The sequence below is a fragment of the Malus sylvestris genome, chromosome 1, assembly GCF_916048215.2.
Source record: "Malus sylvestris chromosome 1, drMalSylv7.2, whole genome shotgun sequence".
NCBI lineage: Eukaryota > Viridiplantae > Streptophyta > Magnoliopsida > Rosales > Rosaceae > Malus > Malus sylvestris.
In genome coordinates, this window is record NC_062260.1 from 11,603,215 (window position 1) to 11,623,685 (window position 20,471).

A 20,471-nucleotide genomic window follows, 5' to 3' on the forward strand; every position below is an offset into this window, starting at 1 on the left:
AAGGGTAAACTACGAATGGTTTGATCCCGTCTTAGGGTACATAGACAGTCTAACACAAAGGTTAGATGCAACCATGAAATAAAGGAAAAGTTAACACGCTATTGGATCGTTGGGTCAATTTCATCATGTCTTGGGAGCAAGGCATGATAGTTGAATAGGTATGTGATGACATCACGTGTTGATCATGGATGTATCTCGTGACCGAAGCGTGACAATTTAAGTCATATCAGAGCTTAGGTATTACGCTCTTGTACTTTACCTTTGAGTATTGGGAATTAAGCCATGAAATTGGCTCGCATTACTTGTGTAATGAGAATTATTTTTCATCCAAATTTTGGTTATTGATGACTATGATTGTGTTGTGATCATGCTATATGGTTGAGGTTTGTTTTGGAGGACTTTAGGGAGTTAACAACTGAAGCAACTCCATTATTGTGTGATAACACTTCTACCATAGCTATCATCAAAAAACCTGTCTTTCATATAAAAACCAAGCATTATTGATAAAAGGTATCACTTCATCAAAGATGCATTGCAGCAAGGGAAAATTGATTTGCTTTACTGTCATACAAATGAGCAAATATCAGACATCTTCACCTAGTCCTTATCAAGAAAGTTTGGTTACTTGAGGAAGAAACTTGGGGTAAAATCTATGCACGACTTAAAGGGGGTGTTGAAATAAAAAGGGTTCTTTTGATATAGGCCCTTGAAACTCCTATTTTCCAAACAAAAACTCACCTAATTTTAAACATTCAAATAAACCCCAAATTTCGAATAGACTGCCATGTAGACAGATATGTAACCAAGGTTCTAAAAAACGCTAGGCGCTAGTCGGGGGGCGGGCTAGCGCCTAGCGCCTAGGCGGCCTAGGCGGATTTAGGTAAATTTCTTATATATTTTATGAATTAATTAAATTTATTATATCAAATATAAATAATTATTGATTAATATGTTATTTCTCATGGAAGAACATATATATGTGAATGTTTTATGTACATATATGATATGCTTTCCTAGAAAAAAAATTATCTAAATAATTTATAATTTATATAAGATTTATATACACACAATATATATATAACAAACTTTTAAAAATATAAAAAGCCCACTATGTGGTGGTTTTTATTATTAAAACCATCAACCCGTCTGCTCTTTCACATCACATGTCCACCTTGGGTGGTTTTCATTATTAAAACCACTAGAGTCCATGGTTTTCTTCATTAAAACCATCAGCTTTTGGCTTTTGACTTGGATTTGAGATCCACTCCGCACCACTACATTTGAAATGTTTCTCTCTCTCTCTCTCATCTTCACAGATGAGCTCCACTTCTTCGATTGCTCTGCCAGCAACATTTTTTCTTCCTTCATCTTCAGTTCACAGAGACAAGCTCCACTTCTTCGATTGCTCCGCCCAATTCTCCATCGTCTTCTCCGCCTAATTCCCCATCTTCTTGCCCTGCAAAATTTCCCAAAACATATTCTAGCACGGCAAAGATCCTTGAAAACATTGCTGGCTCCGGTGAAGAAATCCGAAGAGTCCAGGTCAAATTTTTCGTTTTTTTTTTTCCAGCAATTGCCTAGTTCACTGCCGAGACCGCCTAGCTCGCCACCGAGACCGCCCAGTCGGCCGCCTAGACACCGCCTAATACCCTTGCCAATTTATTGAACGTTTTTGGAAAAATCGCGGCGGCGGTCCGACGCCCAGCGCCTAGGCGGCCGCCTTGACCGCGTTTTAGAACACTGTATGTAACAAACTATTACAACACATATACAATTTATGCCACAAAATCCTAATTTGGTCAATAAATGTTATTACTCATCCTAATTATGATGAGCAATTAAACCCATATGGATATTTACCTTTCTTGTATCATAAATATTAGTAACATATATATAAATTAATTTACCATATTAAAAAAAAGACATACCTCGTACGAAAAAAATAATATTGTTTGAATCATGTAATTACCTACATATAAATTAATATACCTACTTATAAAATATTATACTAATTTACCTACTTTAATTTACCTATTCCAAAAAAAAAAATATTAGTGATAATAGATAATGTTGTGGGTTTGTGCTTGTAGGCAATTAAATAAACTTGAAATCTAATGCACATAAATCATATAGGTAAATTAGCCTATTTTGTTTGTGTGGAACATATAGCTTTTGTTTTGTGCATTAGGGATTGGAGTATATATGCAATAACTGAAGCTGTTTTAGGTTTGTTGTTGTGTTTGTAGGTAAATTAACTTGTATATTTAATGCACAAAATCACGAAATTAGTATTATTATTTTCCAATCAGCACCTTATAACAATTTGAAAGTTAATACATTGAATTTACAATGAATGGCATGAAATATTTTGTAAAATAAATATAATTAATTAAATGGATATAACAAGTAACTGATCCAAAAACCCAATCCAAGTATTAATAAGGGTAGTTTAGGCATTCGGAAAATACACAATTTGAAAAATCAAATTTAATTAAAGAATTTGCTTAGTTGGAGCCTAGTCAATGGACTTTAGTCAAGAAAACAAAAGGAGATGGGTTCAGGGAGTAATGTCAATTTTTCAGAAATAAAAATCCCACTTAGATTTTACACATGCAATTATGTTATTGGAGAATTCTTTTATTATCTCATAAGCAATGGTCCACTTGTCATTAGTTCATAGGCTAGTTACAATGGAGGGCTGAGATTGATTGAGTTTGTTATTTTTGTACTGATGTTGAGCTCACATGCTTAGTGTGATGAATAAGAATCCAAGCAGCAAGAGTTACATTCTCTCTGCAACAAACTGATAACGATTTTACCACTTGTAAAACAAAGGGTTAAACCATAGAAAATTCTTGCAAGAGAACAAGTGTTGTAGTATAGAATGGCTCAAGCAAGGTCGATCTCCTCAGGGACTGGTATAAACAATTTATGAGCTTTTGTGTATTTAACTTAGTTAACTCTAAGAACTACACTAATTCAACAAAACTAAATACTATTGTACGTGACTTAAACAAACATTTAAAAAGGGAAATGGCTTATAGAAATAATGATTCAACTAAACAAAATAAGTAAATGAGGAAATTCAAGATAAAATAAATGATTGAAGAAAAATAGATTGACAATATGCTAGAGTTCAACCTTTACCAACAACACTTCTACGTAGCTCTTCCAATTGCTTAAGTAATCGAAAACACATATGCTTTGAAGGTTGGGTTTTCCTTGTGTATGTTTTACTTGTGACATTCAAGTTAAAACGCGTACCACTACATGCAATTTATCCATGATATTTGGATTAAATATAAACATGAATGATTCATTAATCTTGATGAAAATCCTTTTGTTAAACCATGTAATCCCTAAGAGTATGATATTTACCTTAGGAGAAATTACAATCCTCAATCACAAGAAGCATAACCAATTTTTACGTGACATTCGTTCAAATTGCATCCAATGACTTTTCTAAGCATCCTAATGGTGATCAATCATCAAGACACATAGATAGTTTAATTTAGAGATTGAAAATATCAAAGCAAGCATGTAACAATACTTAAGCAATTGAAAGAGAAATCTACGTAATCATGTTGCGGCTCATGGCCTCACTCTAACGAAAAGAAATTAGTTACACATAATTATTTGAATACATAAGAAATTATCCATGAAGAATCAAAGAAAGAGACAACCCTTTTTTACAAGGAGGTTATCTCCTGATGCTCTCCGATCCTCCTTCCATGTGGAGCTGCGGCTCCCTTATTTTCCTGCTATGTTGCTCTCTGCAACTCTGTCTATTCCTCTTCTTCTTCTCTGCTCTCCCCTCTTTTTTCTCAGCCCTGTGCCTTCCTTCTTTCCCATTGCCGTGTGTAGCCTTAAACAAAGGGCAATGATTTTTCAAAGCACGAAGGCCACAAGTGGAAGACAAGCCTTATCCCACCTCCTAGTGCTCCACTTTATCCTCCCCCACTTTGCTTTCTGATTTCTTTTTCAAACACCACCCGTGGAGACAAGCTCCACTTCCAATTCTTTTGTTTGTTTTTATTATTTCCTTTTCTCCTTTTTGCTTGAAATTGATCCTAAAGCAAATTTAACTGCACACTAACCCAAGGTAAGGTAAAATGCAACCATTTTAACACAAAAACATCACAAAGACTTTAGAAATGGATGGTATAAATGCATGAAATATATTAGTGATCACAAACCCTCTGTGTATTCATCCCTTCTTCATTTTCATATCATACAAGAATCATAGCTTATAATTTGAATTACATTTCTAGTAATCTCAGTTTGAATTCTACACAACTTATGTGACCAAGTGAAGATCTATATAGCAAAGCAAAGGCTACGTCAAAAAAGGAGCACAATGCCGTAATCTGTGGCCTCATTGACAACTATATCCATTGAAGGAACCACCAAAAGTCACCATTGAGGAGGTCCTTCTAGTCGAATATAGTCATACATGACGCCGTCGAAGGAGCCCAATCTTCTTGACTGTGTAAGAAAGATGCTGTTGTTTCCTTCTTGTAGTCGATAACTTGGTACAATAATACTGAACAACCAGTACAAACCATGAATTCCATGTCTTGCTATGGCATTGTCCTTCCCTATTAGTCCTGTCGTAAAGTGAGGTGGTTTGGTGCTCTGGTTGTTAAATCGAACCTGGTTGAATCCCATTGTCAAAGACACAAATAGCCGAGGAAAAAAAAAACTATACTAAAACCCTGTCATTTGCACATTGTTTAGCATTTTCTGGGGATTTAAACGATACCTGTACTTCTGCATTGTTGGCTGAGGCCAATGCCAATTGGAGTGTATAATTTCCGGTAGTAGTCAAATTCTTAAGTTGAAATAGAATTCGCCATGTGGTTGCTTCATACGTATTATTTCCAGTGTTCCTGCAATGCCTGATTAAATTAAGAGTACCTACAAATTTAAAAAAGCAGAGGTATTGTTCTCATGTTAGGTTAAGTTAAAACAATGAAGTACCTTGTCACATGAGCAAAAAACCACTTGTCATGGTAATCGTCAGCACCAACGGTGTAGATGAGATCATGGTTAGGGTATAAATCTGTATAGCGATCCCACAGGCCGTATTGCCTAAACCTATAAGCAATATAACCTTATGTAAGCATACAAACCAATTGCTAAGAGTACTCGAAAAATTGCAGTCTGATAATGTGCTAAACTATCTAGCAAGAGAACATTTCCCCTCGAGTAAAACAAAATACGACTGCTATACGAAAACTAACTTGTCCGTGTGATTGGTGTATAATTGGTTCCTAAGAGTTGGGGACGGATCGGGTACATTGAACTCGGCAGCTGATCGATCTGGGATGCCAATTTCCCACAGGGTTGGACCATTTCTTGGAGGTACGTAAGTTATATTGCCCAGATTAATTCCACGTCCTGCATATATAATTCAGTGATGTGAATATCTAGTCTTGAAATTTGTAACTGTTTTGTACTGCATTAATCATTGGGCATCTTGAATTTCTTCATTCACGTTTCGGACCAACAAAAAAACGAAGGAGGTTTCCGACATACTCTCTCATTTCCGCCGCACTTCAAATTATACTAAAGAAAATAAATTAGAAATCGAAAATATAATTATAATTTTTTGTTTATAATTTCAAATATATATATATATATATATATATATATATATTTATTTTGCAAAGATAACTTACTTGGTTTAATTTTAATAATAGTTTCATATTTGTAATCCCCAACAACGCCGGGAACTGTTGCATACAAACTATAGTTCCCAGGTCGAACGTCTTTAATGAGGAAATAACCTTGCTTGTTAGTTTGAGTCCAAAATTGATAACCCTGAAACGAAAAGTATGCAATAAAAAAATTACGTTTCAGTTGAGGAATGATCGCAAGAAAAGTTTTCAATTCAAATCTCGTAGATAGCGAGTCTGATATTAATTTATTATCTACAACCTTGAGTGTAAATATATCGTTAAATAAAAAAAGGAATAACAAATGGAGGTACTTTTTGTTTGTTTATTGCTCAATATTGAGAGACCCGTCCATTAACACCAAAGAAGACATTTGTGTTTCACCAAAGAAAAAATCTCAAAAGTTACCTTGCTTTCCTTTTGCCATGATCCCACATTTCCAGGTGCTGCCAATCCCACGTAAGAGGAACTTGCCCATACAAGGCTCTCGTTGATGTACCTAAACCAATATCAGTTTTTATAGTTACATTCAAACTCTTGAAAGAAAAAAATTTAAATATTCAAACGAGGAACATACCGATCTTGTATTAGTAACTGGCCCGCAACTGATCCACGTTTATCCGATGATGGAAAATCTTCAGATTGAGTGAAATTGTAAGGCCATCTTTTGACTTCTTCAAGCATCTAAAATAAAATTTTCTAGTTGTTATAAGTTGAATAATAATTACATAAATCTTGCACTTCAATTAGTGCATTATTACTTATCTTCTGGACATTGGGAAAGGTACTGTTCGAATATTTACTACCCGAATGAAAAATGAAAAGAGAAATGGTTGAAGAATGTTGAGGTTCAATAGTCCAATTACTTATAAGCATATGCAAGGTCTATTCTTTTTTTATTTAGGATTGCTACTCTAAACAATGATTGCCTATAACATAATATTAATTAGTAAATACCTGTTCTTTAGCATTTTCCCAGAGTCTGAGGGAATTATTTGAGCTTCGAACTGAATTAAGATAGACAAAGACAGGCCCAAAAACCTTCTTCCATGCCTCCCCATCTTTGAATGTCATCCCAACTTCCTTCCCACCATAATGAGTACTAGCAAACATCTATTGGATCAGGTGAATTTGATTACAAGTTATTAAGTTCCGTCACCGAAGATATGGATATGCCAAATAATGGTAAGAAGAAATATTTGATTAGATGAGTGGACATACAGAGAGCACAGTTGGACCCGCATGAGAGGTAAGGTCTTGTTTGAAAGGTCCGGCTGTACGAAACTCATCACTTGATGTAATTATCCAAAACCCTACAGGCGGTTCATTACAAATCCAACCATGAACTTTGTTATCTTTGTCCTCAGTTGAGTATTGGTACTTGTCATCTACCTGCAACAAATATAAAAATTAAAATAACAAAAATGAAATATCATATTCTCAGCAAAAGAAGAAAAATAATCGTAAAAGTGATGCTAGGTTAAGTGGTACCTCTCCTCGAAGGTCAGGATTGCTTGTTTTGGTTAAAAGGACAGCTTCAGGGTAGGCAAGGGGCTTGCCATTTGCACGGTCTCTGGCTGTTGGCATGACTCTTTTTCTGTTGTCTGATATAGCCATGAATGGAAATCTGGAATTGAAAATTTTCATAATACTTAATCAAGAGGTTTCAATCCCTTTACAATTTGATAAGGCTAAAGAATTGTGTCAAACTCTAATAACAATATATAGTGTCCATTTATCGTTAACCTGACACACTACGTCGACGTATTACAGATTTTTTGCACTTTTCACACATACTTGTCTTGTTGAAGTTTGTACACAAATCTAATTTGATCCACATTAGTTCTGGGCCACCCCTTAAGACGCTCGAATATTGCGTAGGCATAAAACCCATCACGACCACGTTGCACTATGTATCTGCAACAAGAATTTAATGTAAAGTTTAGAGAACTTTGAGCATAAAGTTTAATAAACTGTTTTAGTTGTTATTGACACTCTAAAATTGTACTTCATATTGGTTAAAAAAAATAGCGAGAAGTGCATAATAAAACTCCTTATTGGGAAAGATTAGAACCGTACCTTTTGTCAACATTCATGGGAAGTGTAGCATTACCAAGGGAAACATTATATGTTTTAGTAAAAGAAATCTCTATTTGGTCGGCCCTCTCTGTAATGACTCTAAATCCAGTTCCTTGTAGCCTGCAAATGAGTTATGGACGTAATTTTAGTCAAAATCGGAATGATTATCTACTATGCTAGGTAGAGATGGAAGGAAGAGGGCTTACTTGTCCACCACATCTTTACCTCCATCTCTGTTCCAGACAACGTCCCAGTACCTGTATTATAGGTTTGACATATATCAAAGTTCAAACAATGTGCAAATTATGCATGTATTCAGTAAACAAAAGAAATCAGTGCTGATATTTGTATATCGAAGATGTAATTAAGACTCTGTGCTTGCCCTCGATTATCTATTGCATTCTTGGTTTCAAGCAAGTTTTTAATTCCCTTGTAATTGATTCCAATGACGTCTCCTCCGGGATAAGAAAGATTGAGTCGGACAATGCCATTATCGATCACCACCTAAAAGACAACATCGTTGAGAGAACTGACGTGAAAACATTAATATAAAAAAAAATAAAATAGATAGGGAAAGCAAGAGAAAGAGTTCACTGAATTATGAGAAACTTTTTGTCATCAGAAGACAAACAATGTTGATCAAGCTAACTGTTGAAATGTCCCACATCGACCGTATCAATGACAAAAAAGAAGAGTTTAAATACCTTAATTCCACTTCAACTAATACCGAGGCCTTTTGTGATAAAACCCCACACCTGACGGATTGTGCAGGTGGTAATTACCAAGTTGGGGACAATATCGGTGTTATTGGAAATGGGCCGTATGGCCCGTCTCTCTGATATTTCTACATGGTATCAGAGCCAGGGAGCGGGCCCGTACCGTACTGCCACGTGATGGGTGGGTCCCCTTGGCCCCACGCGATGATGGTGGGTCCCTTGGCCTCGCGTGTAGGGTGAGTCCCCTTGGCTCCACGTGGTTGTCGATGTGTGGATCTCCCACGTGTGACCTGCTAATTGGGTCCCACGTGAGGGGGCGTGTTGAAATGTCCCACATCGACCGTATCAATGACAAAAAAGAAGAGTTTAAATACCTTAATTCCACTTCAACTAATACCAAGGCCTTTTGTGATAAAACCCCACACCTGACGGATTGTGCAGGTGGTAATTACCAAGTTGGGGACAATATCGGTGTTATTGGAAATGGGCCGTATGGCCCGTCTCTCTGATATTTCTACACTAACAAATAGTGATTGCACTTTACCTGGTTCTTAGTCTTTGTTAGCATCGGATTGACCCCGGTATCTGCCCCAGTAACACCCGCTTGTAACCTTCTGTAATTACACTAAATATATTAATTTCATTATAACTCTTATAAATCAATAATTCACCCCAAACAAAATAAAACCAAAAGGAGAAAGCCTGACTATGGGGCAGCAGTTCGTAAAAAGGTAAAATAGAAATTGTGGCAGGATTGAGTGGTTGATTTTCTTGAAGAGAAGGTGACTGAATTAATACTCAAATCAAGCACAATAAGAATCATCAAAAGAGGACATCCTAAATAACATTAGGAGGATATAATTTCAAATGAGATTGCAAGAATATGTTGATGAAGAATTCAAACTTAAAGAAGCACCTGAAAATGTACTACAGACCAAAAATAAAAATTTGAGAGCATATGTATCGGGAAAAATATCATTTATGGTCATCATGGAAATTAACTATCTATAACAAGAACAAAGCAGAACTTTTTCGAGACAGTTTATTTGTACAGTATTCTGAAATAACAGATATATAGCTGCTCAGAGCTCATCACCTTTTCTCAGACAGAATATCTACATTAAAAAGACAATGCATGAGTCTCTATTGCAGAGATGGGTTGCACCGTTGCACTCAACAAGAAAGAAGAATGAGAAGGGATAGAGGAAGGACCTTACTGGGGTCTTCTTGAAACCATCACCATGCATGAACAACAAAAAGGCAAGCATTGCTAATGCCCCAATGATCCAACTCCATTGCCTTACCTTCTCCATCTTCTATTAACTGCAAATGTTTAAGAAAAAAAATACCAAAAGACATGCACATATATATAACACAAACAATACAAAAATACTGCAAGGTATATGGAACTTCCATCAAATTTTTATTGGAACTCAGCTAGCAACATTCTAAAAATAACGGTTGTAACTTTTTTGTTTTGTTTTTTGTTTTTTGTTGAAACAGTTTTACCTTGGTTCACGGAAACAAAACAAAACTAACAAAGATTTTACGTGTTTTGTCAAACAGTTGATAGATTTGTTTGTCAAATGGATCTGTTTACATCGCGCTCAAAACTGGGGAGACGGCCACCAAGTAGAAGCATAAGAGGCCATGGCGTGAGCAGACATATTACACGATCTTGGTGTGAAATGAAAACTAATAGTTTCCACCATGGTAGTTAAAGTATGGAAATTATGTATTAGTCCCTTCACAGTAACGTCAACCACCCTTTTATCTTGAATAGTCTCAATAAGCTTTGGCACAACTGATTGCACAATTAACTTCCTCATCCCATGTTTGAGCAGAAAATGTTGAGTACAACAAGCAATCTTCAATCCATGTTAAGAAATACAACGACACTATCTCCTCTTGCCAACACTGAGGAGCGGAGTACCCTACACAAGAAAAAATCTCGACAATCAACACTACAAAAAATAACCTTTTCAAGATGAAATAATTTCGTCGGGCCAAAGTGATTCCGTCGCCCAGTTTTTTGTCCAAAGAAAATCCGTTGGGCAATTTTAGTGGGGCAAACACCGTCACTCAAATGTTTGCATGAATATTTAAAATTCGTTGGGCAAATATTTAAAGTGTGTTGACCAACGTGGCCCAATGAACCAAACTTTCCAACGCTATTATTTCATCGGGTTTCAAGAAAAAAAAATTTAAAATATTTTGTCCTAACAAAACAGTCGTCGGTCAATTAATTTAAAGCAAAAAAAAAAAAAAAAGTACAAAATACAAGCTCGAAGAAAGAAATCGTCGGGCAAAAGTTTCAAATTTTTTTAAATAATTCGTAATTTAAATTATAATAATCTCAAAGAAAATCACAATATTTAAAAAATGTATTTGGTTATATTAAAACTAAAATGTTCGTAATGTATGTAAAATATCCTAAACTAACTACTGTTGGGGTGGCTTGTGGTGGTAACATAGGAGTTAAAGTGGATATAGCTTAGGTTTTGATATTTTAACTTGGTCTTTTCTATTACGGGTACTTACTAATTTTGGTTTTTACACTTGTTTTATGAATTGGTGTCTAATATCTTGAGATGTGCTAAATTATCCATCTTAATCAATGCTTCCCCACATAATTTTTTCTTTTGTTCTCAAGGAATGCGTCAAGGGGTTTGAATCAGTTTCAACTTGATGGGCTTACTAAGACAAATTTCGCTCGAACATGTTGTATTTCTTATTCTCATGTACTTTTTGCAAGTGAACTATTTAGTTTTTGCATAAGTATTGGTGTCACTTTGCTTAATCTGCAAGGTTTCTTAGATAGATATAGTAAGGACTCTAGTCAAATTATCAATAAGGATAAAAGTATTTTCTACTTGGGCTCTATTTCAAGGCACCACAAAGTTGTGGTCAAGCGTACTACTTGGGGTTCAAAGAAGGTAAAGTACTATTTGTCTATTTAAGAGTTCAATTTTTCTGTGACAAGCCTAGGAGGTCTCATCTTCAGGCCTTGGAAGATAAACCCGAAGTTAACAAGTTGGAAGGGGAACCTTTTAACTATGGTAGGAAGAGTTCGACTCATTAAATTAGTTTTTCACCGTATGATTTCGCATAGTTTCTGTTTATCAGTGGCCATCTTCCTTACTAAGGAGATTTTAAAGATACCTTTTCCAATTGATGAGGAAAATGACGTGTTAATTTGGGAAACCTTCTACATCTGAAGTTTATTTTTGGTTTTCTTATGGTTAGAAAATTGTTCGTCATCGGTTTCCTGTTAAAAGTCGGGCTTCCATTGTGGATGCAAATTTCTTCCTCCTTGATCTTGGACAATTTTGCACCTACAAAACAATTAACACCTTAGGTTAAGGCCAAGAGCCCCACACGCCCACAATGAATGGGGGGGCTTTGGCCGAAGAACCTCCGATGCCAAAGTTAGAATTTAGAGAGAAAGAGTGTTTAGAGAATTTTGGGATTTTTGCCAAAGTGTTGGAATTGGCTTTTTTGGTGAGAATGAGAGTATATTTATAGGGATAGGAGGTGGCTAGGGTTTTTGTGTTTGATTTAGGTTTAATTAGCCAATTTATTTGGCTATTAAACATAAAATGAATGTTTTTGTGGTTTTTGGAATTAATTGGCTAGTTAATTAGGGTAATTAAAAATGGAAAATAGTGGAAAAGGTGGAGAATAAGATGGTTTACTTTTCTTGATGGGATTGGCCGGCCATTTTAGTAGTTTTAGGTTTGGATGGGTGTTTCAATTGATAATTAAGGGATTGATTAGGTAATTAATCCCTTAATTAGTCAATTATTATGATTTTAGGAAATATGAAAGGAATAAGTATATTATTTAGCTAATTGATTAGCTAAATAATGAAATGGGAAATATATGAATAAATTAGGTTTTAAGTTGATACCTATTTTGGGCACTTTTGATTTGGTTGAGGGATAATTGCATGCTACTTGCGCGTAGGAATCCCGGTATACCTCAAGGGTAGTTTTGTCTTTTTTGTCAAAAATCCACGTGTCACCTTGTGATTATTTTTGGCTCCACAAATGCCCCCACACCTGTTGGGTTGCTTGTAGGAAAGGGAAACAGGTGTAGAGATTTTCTTGCTTTAGGAAACTTAAGACTGCTTCCTATTTTGGTGTTGATTCTCTCTTTAAATGGAAATTAGATCCTTCTAGGAAAAGGAAATAAATTTCTCTCAAAGCCTATTTAAGTCCACCTTAAGTGGGTTATTAAATCAACTTTGGAGAGCGATTTATTCTACCCAACAAGAGAGAGAAAGTTAGAGGATATTTGTTCCCCCTCTTCTAGCAATCTTCTACATCTTACCCGTGCAAAGGACCGTCTTTCGTTGATTTCTTCGTCTTCTCCGTGTCGCACCGATGTAAGAAAAATTTAATTTTTCTTGCCTTCTTCTTGGATAGTTCTATTGCAGGGCAGCCGTCGGGGTGGTGCGGCACGTCGGCTGGCAGGGGCCAGGAGTTGGCTCGGCATGGGCCGAGGAGATGTCATGGCAGGGACCACTACTTGGGCAGCTTGGCTTGGCTTGAGCCAAGGGCAGCTTGTGCGGCTGGGGTCGCAGATTATGGCGTTGGGGCGCAGTGCTAGGTGAGCCGCATGACTCATGTCTTTTGGGCTCTTGGACCTGACTCAGACCAGGCTGGCGATTGAGAGAAATTAGGAGATTGTGGGTCTCATGGGCTGCTAGAATGTTAGGTTGAACTCCCCTACTGGGTACCACGAATGGTGTTGGCTACTTTAACTCTCTTCATCAGGAGAAACGTGGGCTGCTCCCAAAATAAGAGGTGAATAGGATTAAGGCGGATGCATTGGTTCATCCAATCACCGTTGTGGATCATGCTGCAAGTGAAGGTGGGAAAATGGATCCTCCCTGCCTGCTCAAGAGATGTCGGCTGAGAAAAAAACCAAAGACTTCTTTCGCTGCTTATGCAAAGGATGAAAAGTTGATTGCTACTTATAATCAAGTGATCCACTTCAAGAGAATCGTCGATAGGCTTGAACCCCAAGTGTTGGAACTTCAAGGTGTACTGAAGATCAACGAAAATTTGAAGAAAGAAGTGGATGAGTTGCAGCGCGTCCATGTTGGTATTGATGAAGTAGTTGGAGAAGTTGGTGCCCAGGCTGGAGCAGTCGGGGGTGATGCCGCTGCTAAGAGCTTCGCGGCTGCTGAAGGTGTGGCGACGGAATAGTCGTGGGATGTCCAGGCTGCTAAAGTGTAGTCATCTAGGTAGCCTTTAAGATTTTCTTTGTTTTTCCTTGTAGCTCTTGTTTTTCTTGAACTCCTTCGGCCTTTGCTAGTTGTTTATAAACATGTTTTCCTTCACTTTTCTTCATCTTTGCTTTTTTTGTTCATGCCCCAACCTTTAGACTTGATAGACCAGTGGCAGACATGCTACTTTTTTATAAGCAGACAAGCCCGCGTAGCCTATGCAGCCGTAGGTGTTGGTGTAGAACTTTGCAAAGTTGTTAGCCATTGGGTTGGCAGCCGGATGCCTTACTTACAGAAGCAGACAAGTCCGCGTAACCACTAGGCTGTTAACCTTGACTTTCTCCAATTCCGTAGGTTGCGCAGCAAGTATCACAACACTTTAGGACTTGGTGTAGGTTGTTCTACGCTTGGCAGAGGTGAAGCTTATCGACTATGTAGCATGTCGGCAGTGGATAAAACTTCGTATATGCGTGCTAGCTTGTTTAACCTTTCACAAGAATGTGAGGTTGTATAAGTCTAGTGTGGCTTTACTGCTCGAAGGGCAAGCCGTAGGCAGTCTTCCGGAATCCGTAGGCTACCTTAGTGCACTCGGTAGTAGCTTTAGGATTCCAGGGCAGCCGTCCATCGGATGTACTGCGTAATGTGCCATCTCTGTCTCTAGGGCCCGGTTCTCCACGGATTAAGCCAAGAGACCCAAAATCCTTCAGTTAGCTAAGCCTTGAAAAAGACCATTGCGGCTACTTCTAGGAATCCCGACTCAAGCCATCGTGCATCTAGTTATACTAGGGCAGCCCGGCTCATCCACGTCTGGATATTCAGAGTGTAGAGTTTATCCTCCCATTCTTGGAGAGCTGACCCATGTGGGTGTCGGGGAATTGGTTTACCTTCTCGCGTTGGAGAGCAATTAGTTTACCCTCTCGCACTGGAGAGCATGGTTGGTCCTTCGGGGGGCGCAATTCTTACGGTAAGTCCCTAAGAAGGGTGTGGTCTTCTTTTGAAGTGCAGGAGTGATCAGTTGTTGTAAGCATGCAGCCAAGCTAAGTCGTGATTACTTCTGAATTCCTCATTGAAAAACGAGTTAAACGAACGAGAACTTAGATGTAAGGTAAGAACTGCATAACAACTGGATAATCCTCGACTGGTGAGGTAGTGCCCGTCGAGCTGCTTGAGTCTTCGGGCTTTGATGTAGCGAGAGGTCACACATGGTACTTCCTCAGATTGTAGGCGTTCCACTGTTTTTTGATCTTTTTGTCGTTTTATGGTGGCGAAGGTGTAATTATTCTTGCCACCTACTCTGCTGATCTTGTACGGACTTTCCCAAATGGGATCCATATTTTTGGAGCCTTTTCTGCTGGCAGTGATGAAGGTTTTTCTTATGACCAGATCTCCAGGCTGGAACTGCCGGATCTTGGCCCTTTTGTTGTAGCTGGAGAGAAGCTGATGCTGGTAGGCTGCGATGCCAGTGATAGTTTGTTCGCGCCTCTTTTCTGCCAGATCTAAGCTTGTGGCCATCTCCTTTCGGTTGCTCATCTTTTGGTTGTGCGATATGCCCATAGATATCCTTGGAGTTCGTCTGGCCATTTTCTTTTCTTATTGGTGAAGTAGTCGGTTGCCACAATCATCATGCCTTTGCCCCTAGTAGTCTGGCTGGTGATTAGCTAGGACTCGGAATGAATTGAAAGCTTTTTCAACACCAAGTCTTTTGTCATTCGAATGCCTGCTAGTGGGACTTCGTACTCTGCTTCGTTGTTAGATGCTTTGAAGCTTAGAGTGATCGCCTGCTTGAGCATTGAAACGTCTAGGGTGGCAAGAACCACGACTGCTCACAAGCCTTCGTAGTTGGATGCGCCGTCGACATGCAAATGCCAGAAATCTCCACTGAGGGAGCAGGTGTGGCTAAAGTGTGCTCGGCTGCCTTCGGGGCGTCGTTGGGCCGAGTTGTTGCGTTCGTCAAAAAACGTTGCATCTGCCAGGGTCTACGTCTTTATCGTCACCGGTTTGGATTTGGCGGAATAGTACGTCATGATGATGACTGCTTGCGTTTGAAGGTAAAACTTAAGCTTTTGGGTTACAACAATTATCGCCAAAGTTAGCTTTTGAATTTTTAATAGCATCGATGAGAGCTTTTGAATTATAGAATACAGGTAGTCGGGCCCCCATCTCTTCTCGCATGATGGTAGAGCTTATTGCTACTTTAGATACCGTCAAACATGCGAATAAGTCATCAGCTGCTTCTAGGGAGGTGATGTCGGGTACTTTTTCAAGTCCTTGAATGTGCATTGGCGAGCCTCATCCCAAAGTGCATGCTTCTCTGCCAAAGCAAAAAAGTTTGCTGGAAGTTCTTTTTAGAAGGCTGCTCTAGCTATCGAGTCGTTGCATCTGACTATTTTTGCCTTCTCTACTTTAAACCTCCTCACATAGTCGCGAAGCGACTCCTTTGGGTTCTTCTTGACGTCGAATAAATGGTCAGACTTCTTTTTGATCGAGCGATAAGATGAATATTCTTTGGTGAAAACCAAAGAAAGTTCGTAAAAATTCCAGATGGATTTTGGTGGCAGGGTGTAGAACTAATCTTGCGCCTCGCCTTGTAGAGTGGTGGCAAATATCTTGCATATGAGATCATCGTTGTTTCGATAAAGGATCATTGCGGTTGGATAGCGCTTTAAGTGTCTCTCCGGGTCTTCATCCCCTTTGAAAGATGTGAAATGTGGCATGTTGAACTCTCGTGGAGGCTCTGCCTGCTCGATCTCGTCCGTGAAGGGTGACCTGCTTATGTTGGTCATGTTCCGTCGTAGTGCCTCGTCGGTGACCTCGTTGCGTTGGAAATCATGCAATCGCTTGGTCAATAGTTTCTCTACTTCTTCCTGAATTTTCCTTTGTTGGGGTAGCGGAGCTCTCGTTTGCCCTCAGCCATGACTTGCTGGTCTAGGCTGTTCTTCCATGTGTTTGGCTCGTCTATGTCGCTGATGTAGTGTATGTGGTGCCTTCCTAGCAGGCGAGCGAGTTCTTCGCAGGCTGCTGGTTAAACTTGAACGGGATTGAATGACTGCTTCTCTCCGTCCGTCGTGCTGCCTACTCTGATGTGAGGTGCAGAATGCTCATTGTGGGCTTAGCCATGAATAGACACTTTGCCCGGAAGGTTGCTCATGTTGACTATCGGAGTATGACCCCAACCGTGAATGTATGCTCATCTGTGGCCCTAGTCGAGAGTGCATGCTCCTCCGCGCGCTAAGACAGGAATGTACACTGCCCAAACGTTCGGCTCATGGCTGGTCGAGTGGCTGCTTGCCGGGACGCTGTTTGAAAGGTCTGTCTGCCCTTGTCCTACTTCGGGATACCTCGTCCAGGGCACGTTGGATCCCGATACGTTGCAAAAGTTGATTCACCAAGGTTGTCTATTGTGCAAGGGCGCTCGTCAACTCTATGACTTGTCGAGACAAGTGTTGTTCGCCATTTGGATTGGAAGAGCTTAGAAGGAATGCGCCTCCTTGGGCAGTGGAAGGGTGGTAAACTCCGAGCGCGAGATTTGAGTTGGGAAATGTCAAATCCGCGAAAAAATATGGTGAGAATGCCCCCGGCTCGATGGTAGGTTCGGATGGTTGAGATAGTCTTGGGCCGACTTGGGCTGCTTGGAAAGCCACGAGAGCAGGTTGGGCCATGAGAGTGGGCTGCTTGACTAGAGCTGGCTGGGCCACGGGAGTGGGCTGCTCGTCGGGAGCAGGCTGGGTCACGATAGCAAGCTGCGTAGGAGGAGCAGGTTGGGCCACGGGAGTGGGCTGCTCGACGGAAGTAGGCTGGGCCACGGGAGTGGGCTGCTCGACGGAATCAGGCTGGACCACGGGAGTGGGCTGCTCATCGGGAGCAGGCTGGGTCACGAGAGCAGGCTGCTTGGCAGGAGCAGGCTGGGCCGCGAGAGCAGGTTGCTTGGCAGGAGCAGGTTGCTTGGCAGGAGCAGGCTGGGCCACGGGAGTGGGCTGCTCGTCGGGAGCAAGCTGGGTCATGAGAGCAGCAAGAGCAGGCTGGGCCGCGAGAGCAGGTTGCTTGGCGGGAGCAGGCTGTTTAGAATGTGATGCAAGCAAATGCGAGGCTCGGGCCCGGGCCCGTGCAAACTTGGATGGCACGACTTGAGCCGTGGCCTTGGTGTCGTGAGCCTTGGATGGCACGGCTCAAGCCGTGGTGAAGGCACCATGGACCTCGCCACGGGTGGCTACCAAGGTAGCCACCGTGGTGGTTCCCATGGTGGAAACTCGTGGTGGTGGTGGTGCTCCACTTATTGTCGCATTTAGCCTCACGGATCTCCGCAATCCCATTTCTTGAACATTAGAATTTTCACACGTGGAATTTTCTAAATTTCTAGCCATTATATTTTGCTTATACGTTTTATCAAAGAACCTTTGCAAGTAAAAAATTCTAATAATAAGAACGTATGAAAAATATTCAAATGGACTAGAAAATAAAGAAAAAACCTTTTTGTGTGAGAGTCTTCTACGAGTATGGATTTCAACTCTCAATGAAAGCACCAATTTGTGGATGCAAATTTCTTCCTTCTTAATCTTGGACAATTTTGCACCTACAAAACAATTAACACCTTAGGTTAAGGCCAAGAGCCCCACGCGCCCACGATGAATGGGGGGGCTTTGGCCGAAGAACCTCCGATGCCAAAGTTAGAATTTAGAGAGAAAGAGTGTTTAGAGAATTTTGGGATTTTTGCCAAAGTGTTGGAATTGGCTTTTTTGGTGAGAATGAGAGTATATTTATAGGGATAGGAGGTGGCTAGGGTTTTTGTGTTTGATTTAGGTTTAATTAGCCAATTTATTTGGCTATTAAACATAAAATGAATGTTTTGGTGGTTTTTGGAATTAATTGGCTAGTTAATTAGGGTAATTAAAAAGGGAAAATAGTGGAAAAGGTGGAGAATAAGATGGTTTACTTTTCTTGATGGGATTGGCCGGCCATTTTAGTAGTTTTAGGTTTGGATGGGTGTTTCAATTGATAATTAAGGGATTGATTAGGTAATTAATCCCTTAATTAGTCAATTATTATGATTTTAGGAAATATGAAAGGAATAAGTATATTATTTAGCTAATTGATTAGCTAAATAATGAAATGGGAAATATATGAATAAATTAGGTTTTAAGTTGATACCTATTTTGGGCACTTTTGATTTGGTTGAGGGATAATTGCATGCTGCTTGCGCGTAGGAATCCCGGTATACCTCAAGGGTAGTTTTGTCTTTTGTTGTCAAAAATCCACGTGTCGCCTTGTGATTATTTTTGGCTCTACATCCATTATTTGACATCCTTTCATTCCACCTCACTATACTATTTTAGTTTGGAGGATTCTTTTCAATAAGCTCCCAACAAAGGATCAACTATAGCGACGGGGCATTCGTTTGGTTCCAATATGGCAACTTTGTTACAATAATTCTAAATATATCAAGCATTTATATTTTAGTTGTAAATTTGCACAACTTGCTTGGTTTTGGCTTGCAACTCAATTTGGCACTATTATCTTACTGGTTCCTTCTCAAATTCATGGCTTGCTTTTATGTCAAAGTGGTTTTCAACAAACTTCGTAATGTCTACATAGCATCAAGGGTTTTCTTAGTAATGGCTATTTGGAAGATGCGTAACAAAGTGAAGTTTGAAGGTAAGCCTTTTTCCTTTTCACAATTTGTCGTTCTACTTTGGCCTGTAATATATGGGTTGGAATTTTCATTCTAGGTCATGTACATGGTATTTCGGATAAGCAACTTTTAGTCTCTCTTAGAATCTTAGCTGAATCCTATAAAGTTTCTTCTATAGTTCACGTTCTTTGGCATCCTTCTCCATTCTCTTGGGTCCAAGTGAATACGGATGGCTTTTCTAAAGGTAACTCAAGTCTCCCCGCTTGTGATGGGGTTTTATGAGATTTTGCAGGTTATTATCTTGGTGGTTTCTCCATGAGCCTGGGCATCGTACTTCTTTCTATGCGGAACTTCATGCAATCATCCTTGATGTGGAGTAGGGTCATGTTCGGGGTTGGCAAAACTTATGGCTTGAAAGTGACTCTTAGTGTAGGGTCATGCAATCGTACTTCTTTCTTTGCTTCTGGTTCTTTTTCTCCTCATTGGTCACTCTAGTTTCATTGAAAAAGTTGTAGTTCCCTGTTACAACACATGATTTTTTGTTGTCTCATACCTTTCGAGAAGGGAATGCAATTGCTGACAAATTAGCCAATTTAGAGATTCTCTCGTCTTCACCGCAGCTCCTCCTATTGAGATTCTTCCTTTTATGCTTTCATATTTCTTGTGCATGCATGCCTACAGGTTTATCTCCCATTCTTAATGTCTGATTTTCTTTTTTACCTAATTCTTTAGGATTTTCCTTTTTGTTTTACAGTTTGCCTTGCAAGTTCTTACCACCCCTCCCCCACACCCCCCCCCCCCAAAAAAAAAAAAATTTGTTCTTGTATTTTCCTTTTCAAGAAGGGTAAGTTTATGTCTCCTCCTCTTTTCTTGTATTTTGTTTTCTTACTTTATGAGGAGTAAAGTTTATGTGTCAAGGTTAACTTTTTTTTTTTTCATGATCACTAAAATTTGTTCAGTGAATCAATTAAAGTGAGGTATGTCCCATCCACAAACATCTTTTACCAGTAAGTACAAATTAAAGTGAGCTTTGTCCCTCCAATGTTTAATTTTTCTTTCTGAAAGAAACCTGAGAATTAAGAGTCAAGCCACTTAATTAGAAGGAAAATCTTGTGCACTGTCATGTTTGAAGGAATAAA

The 20,471-nt window shown here is 39.3% G+C and overlaps 1 protein-coding gene across 1 annotated transcript; it reads right to left on the reverse strand.

Moving 5' to 3' along the window:
- Positions 1-3,084: 3,084 nt before the first annotated feature.
- Positions 3,085-9,786, reverse strand: LOC126620818 (probable rhamnogalacturonate lyase B). Its single transcript, XM_050289135.1, has 16 exons — positions 9,686-9,786; positions 9,018-9,087; positions 8,140-8,261; positions 7,964-8,014; positions 7,758-7,877; positions 7,476-7,595; positions 7,170-7,305; positions 6,900-7,070; positions 6,636-6,791; positions 6,256-6,362; positions 6,087-6,177; positions 5,682-5,823; positions 5,244-5,400; positions 4,981-5,097; positions 4,763-4,889; positions 3,085-4,653 (listed from the first exon to the last, which is right to left on the reverse strand). Exons 1-16 carry the CDS (start codon positions 9,784-9,786, stop codon positions 4,414-4,416), a joined length of 2,028 nt encoding a protein of 675 aa, XP_050145092.1. The 3' UTR covers positions 3,085-4,413.
- Between the last annotated feature and the right edge of the window lie 10,685 nt (positions 9,787-20,471).

Bases quoted from the DNA above. Each gene is read 5' to 3' on its own strand.
- LOC126620818 (XM_050289135.1), bottom strand. From the start codon at position 9,786: ATGGAGAAGGTAAGGCAATGGAGTTGGATCATTGGGGCATTAGCAATG. The intron at 7,306-7,475 runs GTATGTGTGAAA...TTTCAATTCCAG, and splicing joins TACAAACTTCAACAAGACAA to ATTTCCATTCATGGCTATAT. The intron at 5,824-6,086 runs GTAACTTTTGAG...TTTTCGTTTCAG, and splicing joins CATGGCAAAAGGAAAGCAAG to GGTTATCAATTTTGGACTCA.